The sequence below is a fragment of the Callorhinus ursinus genome, unplaced genomic scaffold (assembly GCF_003265705.2).
Source record: "Callorhinus ursinus isolate GAN/ISIS: 27379988/994484 unplaced genomic scaffold, GSC_fseal_2.0 scaffold8, whole genome shotgun sequence".
Taxonomy (NCBI): domain Eukaryota; kingdom Metazoa; phylum Chordata; class Mammalia; order Carnivora; family Otariidae; genus Callorhinus; species Callorhinus ursinus.
Window position 1 is genome coordinate 37584989 of NW_027397070.1, and position 19564 is coordinate 37604552.

A 19564-nucleotide genomic window follows, 5' to 3' on the forward strand; every position below is an offset into this window, starting at 1 on the left:
CACTTCTGACAAAAAAAGAAAAAAAGTCCTCCTCAAACTACCTCACATATTAAAATGGTTTTCTTGGAGTACCAAGGTGGCTCAATCAGTTAAGCATCTGACTCTTGATTTCAGTTCAGGTCATGATCTCAGGTTTGTGAGACTGAGCCCCATGTCAGGCTCTGTACTCAGTGCGGAGTCTGCTTGGGGATTCTCTCTCTCCCTCTTTCTCTGCCCCCTCCCCCTAAAAAAAATAAATAAAATGGTTTTCTTGTTCCATGCAACAGTTGAGAAGCACACTATTCCATACTAATAGAACTCAGAAATGTTCAAAGCAAAATTAAAAGCAAAATATGCAGCTAATTCTTTAAGATATAAAGCTTTACAGGAAAATGTGCTTTTTATAATCTAAGACATAACAAATTATCTCTGTACTCTCTACAAATTGAGTGAGTCTGTCTGAACACCTGTTGTCATTTATATCCAACCACATGGTGGGGAGAGATAGCTCTGGACTTGGGATCAGAAGATCTGAGTTTCAGCTCAGTTCAGCCTTCCAGTCTTGTCACTTCAAAAATAGAGCAAGGTTTATCACCCGCACCCTCCCTGGCATGCTTCTCCCTCAACAGCAGTCAATGACCTTGCGTTTTGTTCCCTCAGGACATCCTTCATGACTTCAAGGCCAAATAAGTCACAAGTAAAGGAATATGTGCCTCCAAGGTAAGAATCTTCTATGTAGGGATGCCTGGGTGGCTCAGTTGGTTAAGCATCTGACTTTGGCTCGGGTCATAACCCCAGGACCCTGGGATAGAGTCCTGCATCGGACTCCCTGCTCAGTGGGGAGCCTGCTTCTCCCTCTGCCTGCCGCTCCCCCTGTTTGTGCTCTGTCAAATAAATAAATCTTTAAAAAAAACAAAAAACAAAAAAAAAGAATCTTCTACATAACCTACCAACTGTCAGAGCTTCCCACTTAAAGCTCAGCCTCTAAAGCCGTAAAAAGCAAAGCGTTAAAGATCCGTAAGTAGCACTCAAATAGATTTTAACTTTCAAAGGACAATGATAAAAGGTTATTATAATTACCAGTATGAAAGTAAATAGTAGTACTGTTATATATGGATATAAAATAAATAGCCCAAAATAATGAAATTTACAGAAATACCCCTGAGAAATGTACCAGGTATATATAATAATTTTTTTAAAGATTTTATTTATTTTACAGAGAGAGAGAGGGAACACAAGCAGGGGGGAGTGGGAGAGGGAGAAGCAGGCTTCCCGCGGAGCAGGGAGCCCGATGTGGGGCTCGATCCCAGGACCCTGGGATCATGACCCGAGCGGAAGGCAGATGCTTAACGACTGGGCCAGCCAGGCGCCCCAGATATATATATTTTTAAAAAACTAACAAAGCTGTATGAGATAGGAAATGCCTAAATAACTGGAGACATAACGTGTTCTTGATGTGAAGACTATTACAAAGATTCCTTCCAAAATAATTCTTAGGGGGGGCGCCTGGGTGGCTCAGTCGGTTAAGCGGCTACCTTCGGCTCAGGTCATGATCCCAGAGTCCCGGGATCGGGCCCCGCATCGGGCTCCCTGCTCAGCGGGGAGCCTGCTTCTCCCTCTCCCACTCCCCCTGCTTGTGTTCCTGCTCTCGCTCTCCCTCTCTCTGTCAAATAAATAAAATCTTAAAAACAAAAACAAAAACAAAATAATTCTTAGGCTTAACAAAATCTCTACTTTTTTTAACATTGATAGGAGGCCACTTAATAAAAGTACTCTAATGTTCCTATGAATAAATAAACCAAAGAAAATAGCCAAGATACTTTTAAAATAGGAGGTATTTATATTGGTGTGTATTAAAATGCATTACAAAATTTAGTAAAAGTAAAAAATAAAACTGTACTAGTTAAAATATAATGTTGTACTTATAAGAATGAAGAAGTAGCCTCTCTCTTTTTCGCCGCCATCCTGCTCTGCGTGGCTGACTGCTTCTCGCCATGTCTTCTCACAAGACTTTCAGAATCAAGCGATTCCTGGCCAAGAAACAAAAGCAGAATCGTCCCATTCCCCAGTGGATTCGGATGAAAACCGGTAATAAGATCAGGTACAACTCCAAAAGGAGACACTGGAGAAGAACCAAGCTGGGTCTGTAAGGCGTCACACGTCATGAGATGACACACCTAATTGGCATACATATTTAATTAAGCTGCGTGAAGATCATGTGTTCTATCATTCTGTAAACATCCTTCCTACCTGGCCATAGACTCGTCTTATCATGGAAATGATTTTTCGCTCTGACTATGCCTCTGCACCAGTAGGTTGGTTCAGTAATAAATGTGAGACCTCTCGGCTCTACTACTGTTGTGTTTCTGATTTGCGAAGTACTGAATTCCCCACCTGTCAGATCATGCACAGCACTGTCAGAACTTCCTGCAGTGATAGAAATGTCCCTTGACAACCAAGTATGTAAAGTGTGGCTAGGGGGTGCCTGGGTGGCTCAGTGCCTTAGGCCCAGGTCATGATCTTAGGGTCCTGGGATCGGGCTCCCCAGTGAGCAGGGTATCTGCTTGCCCCTCCCCTGGCTCCAGCTCTCTGTTCTCAAATAAATAAAATCTTAAAAAAAAAAAAAAAAAGAATGAAGAACTAGGTGAACAGAACAGAATAAAACAATATATATAAGAATTTAATATATATCATAGAAAAAAGTTAATGAACACATGAAAAGATGCTCAAAAAGATCAGTAATCAGGGAAACTCAAATTAAAACCACAACGAGACACAATTATATACCCAATAGAATATTTAAAATTAAAAAGGCTGACAATATCAAGGATTTTTACAAGGATGCAGAGCAACTGGAAGTCTCATATATTATTGTTGAGAATACAACATGGTTCAACTACTTTGGAAACAGTTTGCTGGTTTCTTAAAAAATTAAACATATGCTTATCCTACAACCAGCAATTTTACTCCTAGGTATTTCCCCAAGAGAAACAAAAATATAGGTCTACGGAGAGAGATATGCATGAATGTTCACAGAAGTTTTATTCAAAATAGCACAAAGCTGGAAACACTCCAAATGAATAAACTATGGTATGTCTATATATTGGAATAATACCCAGTAACAAAACGAAATGAACCACTGGTACATACAATAACATAGATAAATCTTAAAAGCATCATAAGTGAAAGAAGCGACACACAGATGGTTACATACCTTATGATTCAATTCTATGATATTCTAGCAAAAGGCAAAACTATAGGGAAAGAAAATAGATCAACGGCTACCAGGCCTTGGGAGGTTGGGGGGAAACTGGCTGCAATGAGCCTGCAGGAACTTTTTGGGCTGATGCTAACAGTCCAGATCTTAATTATGGTGGTAAATGGCTACATGCATTATCAAAATTCATAAAACTATACAATTAAAATAGAGGAATTTTACTATATGTAAATTATAGCTCAAATTCAACTAAAAAAATAAGCTCCCCTATTTTAAAAAAAGTTAATGAAAATGAATAGATTTAATAAAACAATGTGGAGAAAATTGACTAAGAAAAACATTTAATTTTTTCCTTTTTAGTTTTATTGAAGTATAATTAACATACAATGTTATATTAGCTTCAGGTGTATAATTTTTTTTTTTTTAACCAGAAGATGGGTTTATTTGGGAATAAAAGAGAATTACAATCCAGGACAAACAAGCTGTGGTAAAACTATAGGCAAGTCTGGGTAACAAAAGCTCAGGTGTATAACATGTTGATTGAACAATTGTATACATTACTCAGTGCACACCATGTAAGTGTATTCCTCATCTGTCACCTTACGACGTTTTTACGATATTATTAATTACATTCCATATGCTGTACTTTTTATCTCTATGACTTATTTTATAACTGGACGTTTGTACCTCTTAATTCCCTTTTTTCACCCATCCCCCACCACACCCCCCTCTGGTAACCACCAGTTTGTTCTCTGTATTTGAAAGTCTGTTGGGGGGGGAGGGGTTGTTTCTTTGCTCATTTGCTTTATTTTTAGATTCTATATGTAAGTGAAATCACATGGTACTGGGATGCCTGGGTGGCTCAGTTGGTTAAGCATTTGCCTTCAGCTCAGGTCATGATCCCAGGGTCTTGGGATCGAGTCCCGCATCAGGGTCCTTGCTCAGCAGGGAACCTGCTTCTCCCTATGCCTCCTGCTCTCCCTGCTGGTGCTCACACACTCTCTCTTGCTCTCTGACAAATAAATAAAAATCTTAAAAAAAAAAAAAAGAAATCACATGGTATTTGTCTTTCTATGTCTTAGTTCACTTAGCATTATACCTTCTAAGTCCATCCATGTTGCTGCAAATGGCAAGATCTCATCCTTTTTATGGCTGAGTAATATTCCATTGTATGTGTAACTTCTTTATCCATTCATCTATTGATGGATACCCAGATTGTTACCATATCTTGGCTATTGTAAATAATGCTGCAATAAACACAGGAGTGCACATCTCTTTTTGAATGAGTGTTTTTGTTCTCTCTGGATAAATATCCAGGAGTGGAATTATTAGATCATATGACAATCCTATTTTTAATGTTTCGAGGAACCTCCATACTGTTTTCCCCACAGCAGCTGCACCAATTTACATTCCCACCAATAGTACATGAGAGTTCCCTTTCTCCACAACCTCACCAACACTTGTTATTTCTTGTGGGTTTTATTTTAGCCATTCTGACTGGTGTGAGGTGATATCTCACAGTGGTTTCGATTTGCATTTCCCTGATGATTAGTGATATTGAGCATCTTTTTACTAGTCTGTTGACCATCTGTATGCCTTCTTTGGAAAAATGTCTATTCAGGTCCTCTGCCCATTTTCTAATTGAATTACTATTAATTTTTGGTGTTGAGTTGTAGAAGTTCTTTATAGATTTTGGATAATAACCCCTTAATGGATATATCATTGAAAATACCTTCTCCCATTCAGCAGATTGACTTTTTGTTTTGTTGATGGTTTCCTTCACTGGGCAAAAGCTTAGTATTTGGGTGTAGTCCCAACAGTTTATTTTTGCTTTTGTTTCCCTTGCCTCAGGAGACATACCTAGAAAAATGTTGCTAAGGCTGTTGTCAGAGATATTACTGCCTATACTTTCTTCTAGGAGTTTTATGTATCACATTTTAGGTCTTAAATCCATTTTTACTTTATCTTTGTATATGGTATGAGAAAATCGTCTAGTTTCATCCTTTTGCATGTAGCTGCCCAGTTTTCCCAGCACCATTTATTGAGGAGCTATTTTTCCCCATTGCACATTCTTGCCTCTTCTGTTGATGATTCATTGACCATATAATCATGGTTTATTTCTGGGCTCTCTACTCTGTTCCATCAGTCTATGCATCTATTTTTGTGCCAGTACCATACTGTTTTGATTACTATAGGTAGGTAGTATATCTTGAAATCTGGAATTATGATACCTCCAGCTTTAGTCTTTCTCAAGATTGCTTTCGTTACTCAGGGTCTTTCATACCAATTTCAGTATTATTTGTTCTAGCTCTGTGAAAGATGCTGTTGGTATTTTGATAGGGAATCCACTGAATCCATGGATTACTTTGGGTAGTATGGACACTATCAATATTTGTTCTTTCAATCCATGAGCATGGGATATCTTTCCATTTGCTTATGTCATCTTCAGTTTCTTTCATCAGTGTATTATAGTTTTCAGAGTACAGGTCTTTCACCTCCTTGGTTAAGTTTATTCCTTGGTATTTTATTATTTTTGGTGCAATTGTAAATGGGATGGTTTTCTTCATTTCTTTCTGCTACTTCATTATTAGTGTATAGAAATGCAACAGATTTCCATACATTAATTTTGTATCCTGAAACTTTAATTCACTTTTCAGTTCTACTGGTTTTTGGTGGAATCTTTATGGTTTTCTACATATAATATGTCATCCACAAATAGTGAAAAGTTTTACTTTTTCCTTACAAAATTTGGATGCCTTTTATTTGTTGTCTTGTGTGATTGCTGTGGCTAGAACTTCCAGCACTATGTTGAATAAAAGTGGTGAGAGTGGACATCCTTGTCTTGTTCCTGATCTTAAAGGAAAAGCTCTCAGTTTTTCACCACTGAGTACGATGTTAGCTTTGGGTTTTTCATATATGGTTTTTATTATGTTGAGATATCCTCTGTCTAAACCTCCTTTGTTGAGAGTTTTTATTATGAATAATGACAATATGATAAATACATTTCATTCTTACTTCATTCAATATGCAGAAAGAATTGGGTGGCCATTTTCAGTTACTGCAACATATTTTATATCAGAGGATGCCAAAAATATGAAGAGTCCAAAGAAACAATCATTTACATAGTAAGCAATTGTAAAAGCACTCACTCTTTCCCTTCTGCACACTTAGAATGTGACCTTTCTTTCCCCTTTCCCAATAGTTTCTTGGCTCATGCATTAGGAAGGAATGACATGCGGAAAGCAGAGGAAACTCCCTTGTCATTGTAATCAGCCATAGTCTAAGAGTTCAAAGATATTTTAGGAAGAGATTTTTTTCCCAACAGCAGATAAAAAGGATCCTTTTCAAAGGATATAGTTAGTTGTATTGGGTCAAGATTTCCTTAAGGAATAAAATTCTGGAATCTCAACAAGATAGAGAATTGTCATGTCAAGAGTTCAGTTCTAAATTTTAGAAATCTGAATTTTTCTTGCTATATAATAGCAGGGAAGTAGGCCTGGCCTTATAATTATAAGAAAAATATTAAAGCACTAAAAAAGTTAAATACAGAATGAAAAGTTTTACATATAAATTACAAATAAGCAAATAATACAACTTATGTTTTGATAATATTTGATGACATAGGCCTCCTTTATCTGTGATTTTTTTTTCAATAAAATTAAGTTTGGAAATGACAGAGGGCCCTGATTCACCCAACTATGAAGATTTTAGAGAATGTGGGTTTAAATATTAGAAGAAAAATACAAAGGAAAAGATGTTGATATCTCAATACAGAAGAGTTAAAAGAAAAACTAGAATATCTTTAAATTTGCATGTTTATAAATGACTGAATATTTTCACATAGCCAACTTCATTTTTTTATTTTTATTTTTTTAAAGATTTTATTTATTTACCTATTTATTGAGAGAGAGTGTGTGGGAGTTGGAGGAGAGGCACAGGGAGAGGCAGAAAGAGAATCTCAAGCAGACTCCCCACTGAGCATGGAGCCTGACACAGGGCTCAAACCCATGACCCTGAGATCATGACCTGAGCCAAAATCAAGAGTCTGACACTAAGCCAACTGAACCACCCAGGTGCCCCCATTTCATCTTTAGAACAATTCTGTATCTCCATTTCACTGAAGAGGAAACAGGCTAGGAGGTAAAGTCATAGAGCTACTAAGTGGAAGATCCAGGAAAAATAGGTGGTCCTCCATACAGGTTGAATTTCAGGGGATCTGCAGGAAGGTAACTCTTAACTACTAACTTTCTACCCTTCACCATCCTCTAGATTCTATCAGGAGCCATCCCACCATCATGACTCTTATGCATGCCAAATATTAAACATAAGTCAAAGGAAGAAACAATCTTTGTAATTCCTAACGAGCACATTTTTCCCAAGCTTTATCTTCACAAGGGTTGTAACTAGGGACTTCTGAGGAAGATGGCAGAATAGGAAGATCTTAAGCTCACCTCATCCCATGGATACAACTAGATAACACCCCATCAGTGTAAATAACCCAGAAAATGACCCAAAGACTTGCAGAACAGACTCTCCACAGATAAATGTAGAGAAGAGGCCACACTGAAGAGGGTAGGGTGAAAAGGTAGTTGGGAGCTGCCTATGCAGACAGACCTATGGGACCGTCCACGGGAGGGAGGGACCTGCAGGCTTGGAGAGGGAAGAGGAATAGACTATCACACCAAGTACCCCAAGTATGGGGAACTCACACAGGTAAGATGAATTCCCATAACATTTGGCTTTGAAAACCAGAGGGGGATAATTTTATGAGTTCTTATAATGAACAGGGCTGAACAGGTGGAACTTTAAAAATCAGCAGGCTTGGCTCTGAGAGAGCTAGGAAGGCAAGAAGAAACAGTCTCTGCCCTTAAAGAGATAGTACAACAAACAGCCCCATGGAGATAACAGCATAGAAGCAGCAGTTTGAAAAATGCCTGGGGTATACGGGAGGGAAATTTGTTCACTAATCTCAGAGTATGTGCTGGAGGGACAGGAATCATTGGCAGACTTCTCCAGGAGCAAAGGAGCTGGTGTGTGCCCTTTCCCTGCCTCGCACCCCCCAGGTCTGTTTAGCTCGTTGATCTAACTCAACTCAAGCCCAAGGCGGCCCCAGATTCGCCTATTAACAATGCAGGGACCAAATCCTGCCCACAACAGACAAAGAGAGCCATTGCAGACAAATGGCCTAAGGCAAAAGCAGCTCAGCCACCATAGTAGGGTGCATACAACACATATAAGGTGACACCCCTGAAGCGCCAGGTCTGGTGAACAGGGGACACTGCACTGCAGGGCACTAGAGAACCTCTTCTTCATAAGGCCACTACTTACAAAATCAGGAGACAGAGCTTACTTTCCTAACACACAGAAACAGACACAGAGGGTGCCTGGGTGGCTCAATTGGTTAAGTGACTGCCTTTGGCTCACATGATCCTGGAGTCCTGGGATCGAGTCCCACATCGGGCTCCTGGCTCAGTGGGGAGCCTGCTTCTCCCTCTGACCCTCTCCCCTCTCATGCTGTTTCTCTCTCTCTCTCTCTCTCTCTCTCTCTCTCAAATAAATAAATAAAATCTTTAAAAAAGAAAGAAAGAAACAGACACAGAGCTAGACAAAATGAGGAGTCAGAGGAACATGTTCCAAATGAAAGAACAGAACAAAAGCAGAGCAAGAGACCTAAATGAAACAGATAAGAAATTCTCTATCAGGCATGTTACTTATTTATTTTTAAAGATTTTATTTATTTACCTGTGAGAGAGAGAGAGAGAGAGAGAGAGAGCATAAGAGGGTCAGAGGGCGAAGCAGTCTCCCCGCTAAGCAGAGAGCCCGATGCAGGGCTCGATCCCAGGACTGCAGGATCATGATCTAGACCGAAGGCAGATGCTTAATGCACTGAGCCACCCAAGTGCCCCACCTGATAGAGAATTTAAAGCAACAGTCATAAAGATACTCACTGGATTGGAGAAAAGAGTGGAGGACCTCAGTGAAACTCCTAACAAAGAAATATAAAACATAAAAAAGAATGAATCAGAGATGAACAACTCAGTAACTAAAGGTAAAAATGCACTAGATGGAATAAATAGTACACTAGAAGAAACAGAAGAACAGATCAGCAACCTGGAGGACAGAGTAATGGAGAGCAATCAAGCTGAACAGGAGAGAGGGGAAAAAAAAAAAAAATGAAAACAGACTTAGGGAACTAAGTAACACCATCAAGCATAACATTTGCATTATAGGGGCCCCAGAAGGAGAAGAGAGGGAAAATGGGGCAGAAAATGTGTTTGAAGAGATAATAGCTGAAAATTTCCTGAATGTGGGGAAGGAAATAGAAATGCAGATCCAGGAGGCACAGAGAGCCCTCAACAAAATCAACCCAAGCAGGTCCACACCAAGACACATAATAATTAAAATGGCAAAAAGTAATGATAAAGAATTTTAAAAGCAGCAATAGAAAGGAGTTACATACAAGGGAACCCCCATAAGGCTGTCAACTGATCTTCCAGCAGAAACTTTGCAGGCCAGAAGAGAGTGGCATAATAAACTCCAAGAGCTGAAAGAAAAATACCTACAGCCAAGAATACTCTATCCAACAAGGCTATCATTCAGAATAGAAAGATAAAGAGTTTCCCACACAAACAAAAGTTACAGGAATTTATGACCACTAAACCAGCCCTACAGGAAATGTTAAAGGGGACCCTCTGAGTGGTAAAAGCATAAGCAGGAATAAGAAAGGTAGTAAGCATGAAAGTAAAATTAAATGTATCTATAAAAATCAGTCAAGGGATTCATAAAATAAAAGGATGTAAAGTATGACACCATATATTTAAAGTACAGCAGTGGAGAGGAGTAGGGGAGAGAAGTAAAGAATGGGTTCAAATTTAAGAGACCATCAACTTAACGTAAATTACTATATGCATAAGATGTTATATACAAACCTAATTAATGGTAACCACAAATCAAAAACCAGTAAAGAGATATACAAGAGTTGTAACTAGGTGTCTTTTCCCAAGAAGATGGTGATGGGTGATGGTGGAAAGAGATCCATTCAAGTTCTGGGGCTCTGGGGTAGAGATCCACAATTAAAGATAAGGTGCTTCACACTTGAAACAATCCATTCCACCATCCACCCCCTCCCCAAGCACACATGATCCTCTGAACTGCTCATCAAGTACTTTGTGTACCAAACAGGCCAATGGTGAAACTTCTGCCAGGTCATCTGCAAAATTATTTGAAAGCAAAAGTGTAAAGTTAAAGAAGCAGCTAACAATACTCTTGTACCTTGAATGCTTCTTTTAAAAAAGGCCTTACATCCTTCACAAGACCAGACTCCATAGTGATATCCAGATGCATAATCGCTGCAGACCGCACAGAAGTGAGCATCCCTCTTTGAACTTGGACTAGTAACAGGGCTGGCACAACTGCTCCCACTAACTTTCCTTTTCAGTGTCTCTCTGGGGGCAAAGAAAACATTCATTGTAAGACAGCATTAAGAGAAAAGATGGACTTTCTAGAAAAAAAATAGCATGAACACTGCATAATTTACCTCTTTGCCCTCCAGGGCTCATGATAAATATATTCCAGGAAATCTGATCAAGCACAACCTTTGTTGCTGATATCAGATCTATGAAGAGTCACACTATTGGGAATGACTGATGTTTGAAAGTGGTTCTGCAAGTCTATGCCCATCCATGCAGCACTGATGAGCACTAGTAACTACAGATGGCCAGCTGTAGCCATCAGGTTGCACATCTCTGAGTGTAATAAGTGACCAGAGTAAGTCTTACCTGCAGGTCTGAACCATGAGCAAGGTGTACAGTAGTCTTCCTTGGTTGCTAGAATTCGACACTGTATGGATGGGCCTAAATTTACCTAAACATTTTCAAGTATCAGTCATTCCCAAGTGTTGCTAAATAGCCCTTCAGAGTTCCCATTTAAATGGGGAACAAAATCTTTCATTCTGCAATGTAAGATGAAGGTCTAGAATGAAAATAACTTTAAGAGGAGTTACAAATGGACTTTAAGTTATATTGAAGTGAATACGATACTCTGGTTTAGAGAGATAGAGAAAGAGCAGGGAAGAGTAGGGAAGGGTAGAGAAGGGCAGGGAAGGGCAGAGAGAAGAAAAAGAAAAAGAGAAAGGAGAAGAGAGGGGAAGAAAGTGGACACATGCCTGTCCTTAGAGAAGGTTTTGATGGAAGCAGCTGCTCAGTGCTGGAGAGAGGGACAACAGCTCCCATAGAGGAAGGGACAGCCCATGAAGACAGCATTGGCAGACACAAAAGCACATGCGGTTAGTTCCTAATTTTGCTAGGCCATGTTTCTTTTGGAAAGGAAATGTTAGAGGTATGGTTTTAAATGAAGATAATGATACTATGGGTTAATTTACCCTAATATTAGCAGAACTCTGATTAGAGCTCATGCTCAGAAACAAAAGGTCTTTCCTTGAAGGCTGAGTGAAAAACAGTACTGTAAAAAAGTTATATACAATATTTATATTCTTTTACCAACAAAGTTTTTTAAAAAAGAAAAATAAAATTACTGTGTAATATGGCTTTCTCAAAGAGTTACGACAGCATTTGAAAGCAACAAATTTCAATATCCAATACACAATGACTTAATACTTTGGCGGTTCTAGAAATTTATCTCCTCCTCATCTTTCTCCCTACACAACCTCTTCCCTCCATAGCTATAATTATCATTAAGCACATTACAAATTAAATGGAAATAACCATCACGTTACCTTGCTTTTGAAGAGTACAAATACTCTTTTGAGCTTCAAGAAATTTCAACTAAAGTCTACAATTAAGTTTCCCATCAATCTTTAACAAATGTATTTTAGTTCACTGCTAAAAAGCTTATACCAATTACTGTCTGTCTTTTCAGGCTTTATATGTCCAGTGTATTTCATGTAAGTATTAATACTGCCACAGTTGCTTTTATCCTGGACACAATGTGTCATGAATGCTAAATTGTGATTTCACTACAAGAAGGATCTAACCTGAAAGCAAAAATATCTTTTTCAAACCCACATCACTTCATCAAGAGAAAAGTGATTTAATTTCAATATTTAACGTCTAAAAACAACAGTCATGATAGTGAATTCTCCCCACAACCCAGACCTAAAAGCTTACTTTTTAACGAGGATTAAAATATCAGAATAGATATTCTAGAATTCAGAATATCATATGTGTTAGGTGCTCTAAGTAATCTATGTGATGAATAAAGACCGCGAATAATGCATATCTTTCTTCTCACTAAATCATAGTGATTGATTTGAATAACACCCCTGAAGTAGAATTCATAATGAAGACTGAATTTACCTGTTTACAGGTAAGGTGGGTTCTAGTGATCTTGCTTCACACCAAGGACTCTTTTGAGGTTCTGCATACAGAAGTGACGACTGGCAATGGATTGCTAAGGGAGAGAGGTGTCCAGGAGTTGGCCACAACACATTTGGGCTTGTGTTCTGTCGACCGGGTCCACCTTCTGAGTTATTGGCACTGCTGGGAATACTGTAATTCATCACAGCAGGGTTATAGAACGTCATGGCAGAATATTCATGGTGGCTCTCTACATAGGAGGAAGGTATATATATGGGGCCGTGCTCCACGGGTAGGACAGATTGACTGCAGTTGTAGGAAGCCGGAGAGCTAAGGCTAGATGGTGAGTTTTTGATATCCATGTCTTGAACAGGTAACAGCTGAGGAAACTCTTTGTGAGAAGAGGCACAAAGGGACATTATAATGTTCTCAAAGACTCATGGGCAGGTATGATGGCTGTAGAGAAAAACAAAAGACATTCCTAAGTTAGAGCTACAGGCCTAACTATTCAAAATGTCCAAACATATTTATTACTTACACACACACACAGCTTAGAAACACATCCTGACTCAAAAATATTAACCTCAGGGAGTGTGAATGGGAGGCATGGAACTCTCATTTGCTACTTTATTCACTTCTTTATTGCTTTTGTTGTTAGCTACAAGAATTGTTTTTTAACCACAAGGATTTAGTATACTTTTAAAAATTAAAAAATGCAGGATGATCTTAAAATGCCAAGGCTTTTTTTCTTCCGGAACTAGATAAGTTTAAAGTTCTTATGGAAAAGTAAACAAGAATAACCAAAGAAACCTTGAAAGAGTAGGTCAGTGAGCAGGGACAGCATTAACAGATATTCAAATACACGACGAGTCACCAGTAATAAAACACAAGGCCAACGTGTCACTTAACAATTTATTGCTTCTCGCACCCTTCAATATATAGCCTATTTGGTAAACGCTGGCTTGGCTCTGCCTAGTTAAAGTGAGCACAATGCTAAGCGTTCTTGGTAGGGGGCGCTGCAGGGACACCAAAGGAGAAAGAGGCCACTGTAATTTCCGGCGCCCGCAGAGGTCCGCAGTGTGTGGGGGTGAGAACAGCCAGGGAGTCTGGCCCCGCCACGGGTCCAGAATGGGGTCCGTCTGCAACCTTGCAGCGTCGGTGCGCGGATAACCTTTCCACGGCCACCTGTCCGAACTGTGGCCCGACGAGTCACAAAGAAGTCGTTCCTTGTACTCCTCACCTCGCGCTACCTGCACACTGTGAAGGCCTTCTGTCCCCCACCTCCCCTCACCCCGCAGGCACCTGGACTCCCAGGGCACAACCATGCCACCAGTTGCTGATCGCCTGGTCCGCCGCTGCACCCCGGAGGCAGTCCTGTTGCCTGCCAAACAACCCTAGAGCAGCTCTGGCCTGGCTAAACCAGCAAAATCTCTGCTAATTAGTGGCCCATCCACCTTTCCCAGGGAGGTCTGACCCCCTTCCAAATTTGTCCTTCCTTGGATGCTCTCCCCCTCAGCCCTAGTTTACTTATATATTATACTTAATCTCTTATCATAGTTTTTTTTTTTTTTTTAAGATTTTATTTGAGGGAGAGAGAGAGGGAGAAAGAACAAGCAGGGGGAGGAGGAGAAGCAGGCTCCCCACTGAGCAGGGAGCCGGCTGCAGGACCTGAGCTGAAGGCAGATGCTTAACCAACTGAGCCACCCAGGCGCCCCCATGGTTATTCTTTATATTAAAACTCCCCTGTTGAACTGACTGTGTAGTTTCCATCTCCTGATTGGACCCAGACTGCTACATAACAGAAAATCCCAAAATAGAAAATTCAAGAACTCAGAAGTTTTTTGAAATTTGGCTTATGATAAAGGTGATATCTCAAATCACGGAGAAAACACTGGACAGTAGAATGGCCACTGGAAAAAGAACCTATGCCAGAATAAACTCCAAAGGGTTCAGAGATCCAAATGTTAAAAGAGAAATGGAAGGAGGAAGGAGAGGGAGGGAAAAGGGGGAGGAGGTTGAGGGAGAGAGCGGGCTCTGCACAAATCCTAGAAGCAAACTCAGATAAACTTCTTTATAACATGGGTGTGGGAAAAACCTTCCTAACTATAGCTTAAAATCCACATGCAATAAATTCAGAACAGAAAAGGAAATCTTTGCACATCATAAAAACACCATAAGCAAAGTCAAAAAAGACTAATGACAAATTGGGGGGAAAAAACACTCCCAACTTCTACGAGAAGCAAGGGCTAATTGTCCTAGTATTTAGAACTCTTAAAATGAAAAAAAGATAAAAAATTATTTAGATAGGGACACCTGGGTGGCTCAGTCAGTTAGGTGTCTGCCTTTGGCTCAGGTCATGATCCCAGGGTCCTGGGACTGAGTCCCACATCGGGCTCCTTGCTCAGTGGGGGGTCTGCATCTCCCTCTGCCTGCTGCTCCCTGCCTCCCCACCGGCTTGTGCTCTCTCTTTCTCCCTGACAAATGAATAAAATAAAATCTTTTAAAAAATTCTTTTAATTCTTTAAATAGGCAAAAGACATAGAACACAGAAAAAGGAAGGCAAATGGCTCTTAAAACACAAAGATGATCAACCTCATTCACAAAAATTAAAACTACACCAAGATACCATTTTCTCACATTTGGCAAAAATTCAAATGTTTGACAAGAGACTTCCTTTGTGAGGCTGTGGAAAAACAGACTTTCTCTGATGTTGGTGGGAGTACAAAATGGCACAATGCATATCTGGCATTATATAGAGATTTTATATGTGTTACCTTTGGACTATGAGTCCATAGTGAGAAAGAAAGGAAAGAAGGAAGGAAGAGAAAAAAGAAAAGAAAAGAAGAGAGGAAAGAAAAAAGAATCATTGGCTCCCATTGCAAGTGATTGTTACATCAGTTCCTCACTCTGAAAATTAGTAATTAAGGGAAAAGAATCAAGTCTGTATCCTGCCTTTTTGAGAGATTCTGTAGTTTATGCCATGGTTGAGGGCAAACTTCTTTACAAAAGAATGCCATCCAATAAATAGTTCAGGAAAAAAATACTTGGATGGATAAACTGGATAGTTAGAACAAATAAAAATGTTAACAATTACTGAATCTAGATGTGGACATAACAGACATTCATTATACCAGTCTTTCAACTCTTCTGCAAGTTTAACATTTTTCATAAGAAGCTTTGTAGGAAAGACACAAAATACAAGAAATTACAAATGTAAACCTTCAAAAAAAAAGAATAACTGGATAATATAATCTGGAAAACGGAAGAATGCCCATTAATGACTAGACTGGTTGAGAAAGATCATTAAATAAAGAAGCTTACCTTGAGAAGTTCTCCATCTTTGATATTTTCACCTACTTCTACATGTAGGCAACTTGGCTCTCTAAATGCTCCTGATTACTTTCTCCTGACATTTTCATTTGAATGCTCATTTCAATTTGTCCTCAAAACAATATACCTACGGTGATTTTAAAATATGTCCACAAATTTTTCAACATTCCTCCCTTCAAAAGGTGGAGTCTAACCTCCCCTTGCATATGTGCTAGATTTATGACTTATTTTTAATGAATAAATTATGGCAGAAGGGATGGTATATGGCTTCCATGACTAGGTCATAAAAGGCAATGCAGTCTCTTCCTGGCTTGCTCCCTTGGGTCACTCACTCCAGGGGAAATTAGCTGCCACATTGTGAGGACTCAAGCAGCCTTATGGAGGCCTCCTGCCAATAGCCAGCAAAGAACTAGAGCCTTCAGCCAACAGCTCTGTGAGATATTTTGGAAACGGATCCTCCAGCCCCAGTCAAGCCTTCAGATGACTGCAGCCCTGGACATCTTAACTGCAACCTCATGAGAGGAGCTAAGCTGGAACCTTCCAGCTAAGCTACTCCTGGATTCCTGACCCTCAGAAAATGTGTGTGAGATATTGTTTGTTATTTAAGCTGCTCAGTTCTATGATTTGCTACACAGCAGTAGATAATACAAATCCAAGGTAAAATTAATCATTTTCCTCCTCAAAACCAATCCTAATTTCCTATTTGTTAATGACAAAGTGCAATACACTTAGCTTTGACTTCTCTGCTGCATCCAATTACCTTAAATCACCAGAGTACACTTTTTTTTTCTCCATAGTGCGTTTTCCTCGTGGTCTGTCTTTTGCCACCATCTGAGCAAGCTCTCATTACTTCTTATCTGTGCATCTGTAATAGGCCCCTTACCACTCCTTGTCTCTGGTGAGCTCCTTCTCTGGGTCTATAGAGCTGCCAGACTAACTTTTTTTTTTTTTTTTAAGATTTACTTATTTGAGAGAGAGAGAGGCGCACGTGGCATGCACGTGAGGTGGGGGTGGGGAGGTGCAGAGGGAGAGAGAAGCCCAAGTAGACGCCACACTGAGCATCGAGTCTGATGCAGAGCCCAACACAGGGCTTGAGCCCATGATCCTGAGATCACGACCTGAGCTGAAACCAAGAGACAGAAGCTTTAACAACTGCACCACCCCAGGTGCCCCCAGACTAACATTCCTTTTTTTTTTTTTTTTTAAGATTTTATTTATTTATTTGACAGAGAGAGATAGCGAGAGCAGGAACACAAGCAGGGGGAGTGGGAGAGGGAAAAGCAAGCTTCCCACTGAGCAAGGAGCCTGATGCAGGGCTTGATCCCAGGACCCTGGGATCATGACCTAAGCCGAAGGCAGACGCTTAACGACCGAGGCACTCAGGCGCCCCCAGACTAACATTCTTAAAACCCAGCTCTGATCACCCCTCTAGGTCCCACCAGCCTATGTAATAAGTCACACTCTTCTAACATCCAAGGCATTCCACTCTGCTGCCCCAACCCATCATCCCACTCTAATCTGCTATTTTCCTACAGAAGACCTGCCATGTCCATAAGGAATATACAAAGTGCATCGTGAGGGCGCCTGGGTGGCTCAGATGGTTAAGCGTCTGCCTTCGGCTCAGGTCATGATCCCAGGGTCCTGGGATCAAGTCCCGCATCGGGCTCCCTGCTTCTTGGGAGCCTGCTTCTCCCTCTGCTTCTCTCTCTCTCTCTCCCTCTCTCTCTCTCCTCTGTCTCTCATGAATAAATAAATAAAATCTTTAAAAAAAAAAAGTGCATCGTGAAGTGGTTGGTGTTTTATGCCTTAGCATCCCTATAATTACTTACAAACTTAATCCTCCTTACTAGAATAGAATTCCATTGAGTCATTCTTGTAAAAGGATAGAAGGATGATTAGATTTTAAGCTCCTAGAAGGCACACACTATTTTTATTCATCTTCTACTACAACTCAATAATTATTTGTTATAATGAAAGAATGAGGAAATGTGTTTATAAGATTTCACCCAATCAAGGGTGTTAGTCAAAGATGGGAGCACCTTCAGTAGGTATGGTACTATGTGGAGACAGGAGATCTAAAGGAGTCCCAAGACATGCACTCTGCCTTCAGAGAGCTACTGTGCCAGGTAAAGGAGGCAGGACACACCAGGTAAAATGCTAAGGAACTAATACAGACATCCTACCACTTATAACCAACACTGATTGACCATGAAGGACAGGAGTGGGAATGGTAGCTGGAGAAGAACACAGCATCAAAAATCAGTACACAGCATAACAACTGAGAGGAAAATACTCAAGGTAACATGCTTAATAAATTGTATTTATGTATAGTAAAATATAACCTGGAGGTAATACACTTTGTATTTCTTGATCTTAAAAAAAAAAAAGTATAAAAAACAAGATGGCCTACCCAATTTAATAAATAAAAGTATATCCAAAAGTTAGTGTGATCACTGTGATGAGTATACACATTATATTCAGGAAAGCAGTGAATTTAAGAGTAACAATTTGAACAAGACTTCAGGTTAATACCCAAAAATAAATTAAGTTGAATGGTTTAAACAAAACAAAACAAAAAATCTCTGAACATTTTGGTCCGTCAAGTTTTTACTGAATTTCATGTTGTCTCAACTTTACATTGCCCCAAAGAAATATATGTAGCATTTTAACGTAAGTAATTCAGCAAAGCCAACACACCAACTGATCAGAAAACCACTGCTATCTTTTACTTTCAGTAGGCCTCTTAAAAACAGAAAGCTTCTACTGATATAAAGTGATGAATAGCAACATGGAAATTCATGAACTTGAAATAACATTTCCTATTATCCAGGTAGAAAGTGAACACACAATTTAAAATGAATATGACATCTCTCTCAGGAGCAGAGAATCAATTCCATTACTCATTTTCACCTACAACTGAAATGTTCATTCTCAGCCCAGAAATGCTGAAATGACCTGTCAGACACACACCACCAAATGGCAAATGCCAGGATTTGTCCAGGCAATCAATCAGGTGCCACGGTGACTTTGCTTAGGAAAATGGATTGCACATATATACCCCAATCAATTTCTCTAGAATTCGCACATCCCTAGCACAATAATAATTCATGAGAGAGAACTGGTGGCTGGACAATGATTAAAAGCTTGTGTTGCCCTTTGGTTGGAGATCTTTCAGATGTATCCAGATTCAAGTGACAACCATTTGTCAGTGGAACCTTGGATTATCAGTAACTTGGTAGCCAATGCAAGCGGTTTTTCTTCTGAAGCAAAGACACAACAAGGGGTGAGGAACTTAAATCACGGCAGGAGAACCCAGAGACAAGCAAACAAGAAGCGTAAGTCTTCTCCGGAGGTCTAAGAAATTGAATAAACAACCGGTGGTCGTTATGTGAGTAGTCTGAGCTAAACCAGAGAGATAAAATGGTTGAAGGAAGAATCCCCCAAAGTCAAATTTCTTCAACATTGTAGGGCAGGATTTTCCCAACACATTCCCTTGAACAAGCAAGCACTGACTCAGTGAGCACAATACCTGGTGTCAAAGGGAAAAATAGTTTCTAAACAGCTTAATTGCTGGGCCTGGCAGGCAGGGAACTTCATCTGGCCAACAAAAGAACATGTACCGAGACATCCTGATTCTAAGAATTAAACATTTCTTTGCATGTCAATTTTCTTTAACTAGTCATCATAGTCCAAGATAGTTGGCCCATACCCTTCGTGATGAACA

General features: G+C 39.8%; 2 protein-coding genes across 2 annotated transcripts in view; one reads left to right on the plus strand and one right to left on the minus strand.

The window, feature by feature from the left end:
• Window positions 1–19564, minus strand: part of ESR2 (estrogen receptor 2) — a 106747-nt gene that overhangs the window by 44933 nt on the left and 42250 nt on the right. The window contains exons 3-4 of the mRNA XM_025869911.2: window positions 12511–12966; window positions 10469–10641 (exon numbers count right to left, since the gene is read on the minus strand). Of these exons, the coding sequence (XP_025725696.1) occupies window positions 10469–10641; window positions 12511–12929 (592 nt within the window). The 5' untranslated portion in view covers window positions 12930–12966. The remainder of the gene's footprint in view (window positions 1–10468; window positions 10642–12510; window positions 12967–19564) is intronic.
• LOC112822313 (large ribosomal subunit protein eL39) lies at window positions 1915–2559 on the plus strand. The gene has a single exon (XM_025869913.2). It carries the CDS (start codon window positions 1974–1976, stop codon window positions 2127–2129), a length of 156 nt encoding a protein of 51 aa, XP_025725698.1. The 5' UTR covers window positions 1915–1973; the 3' UTR covers window positions 2130–2559.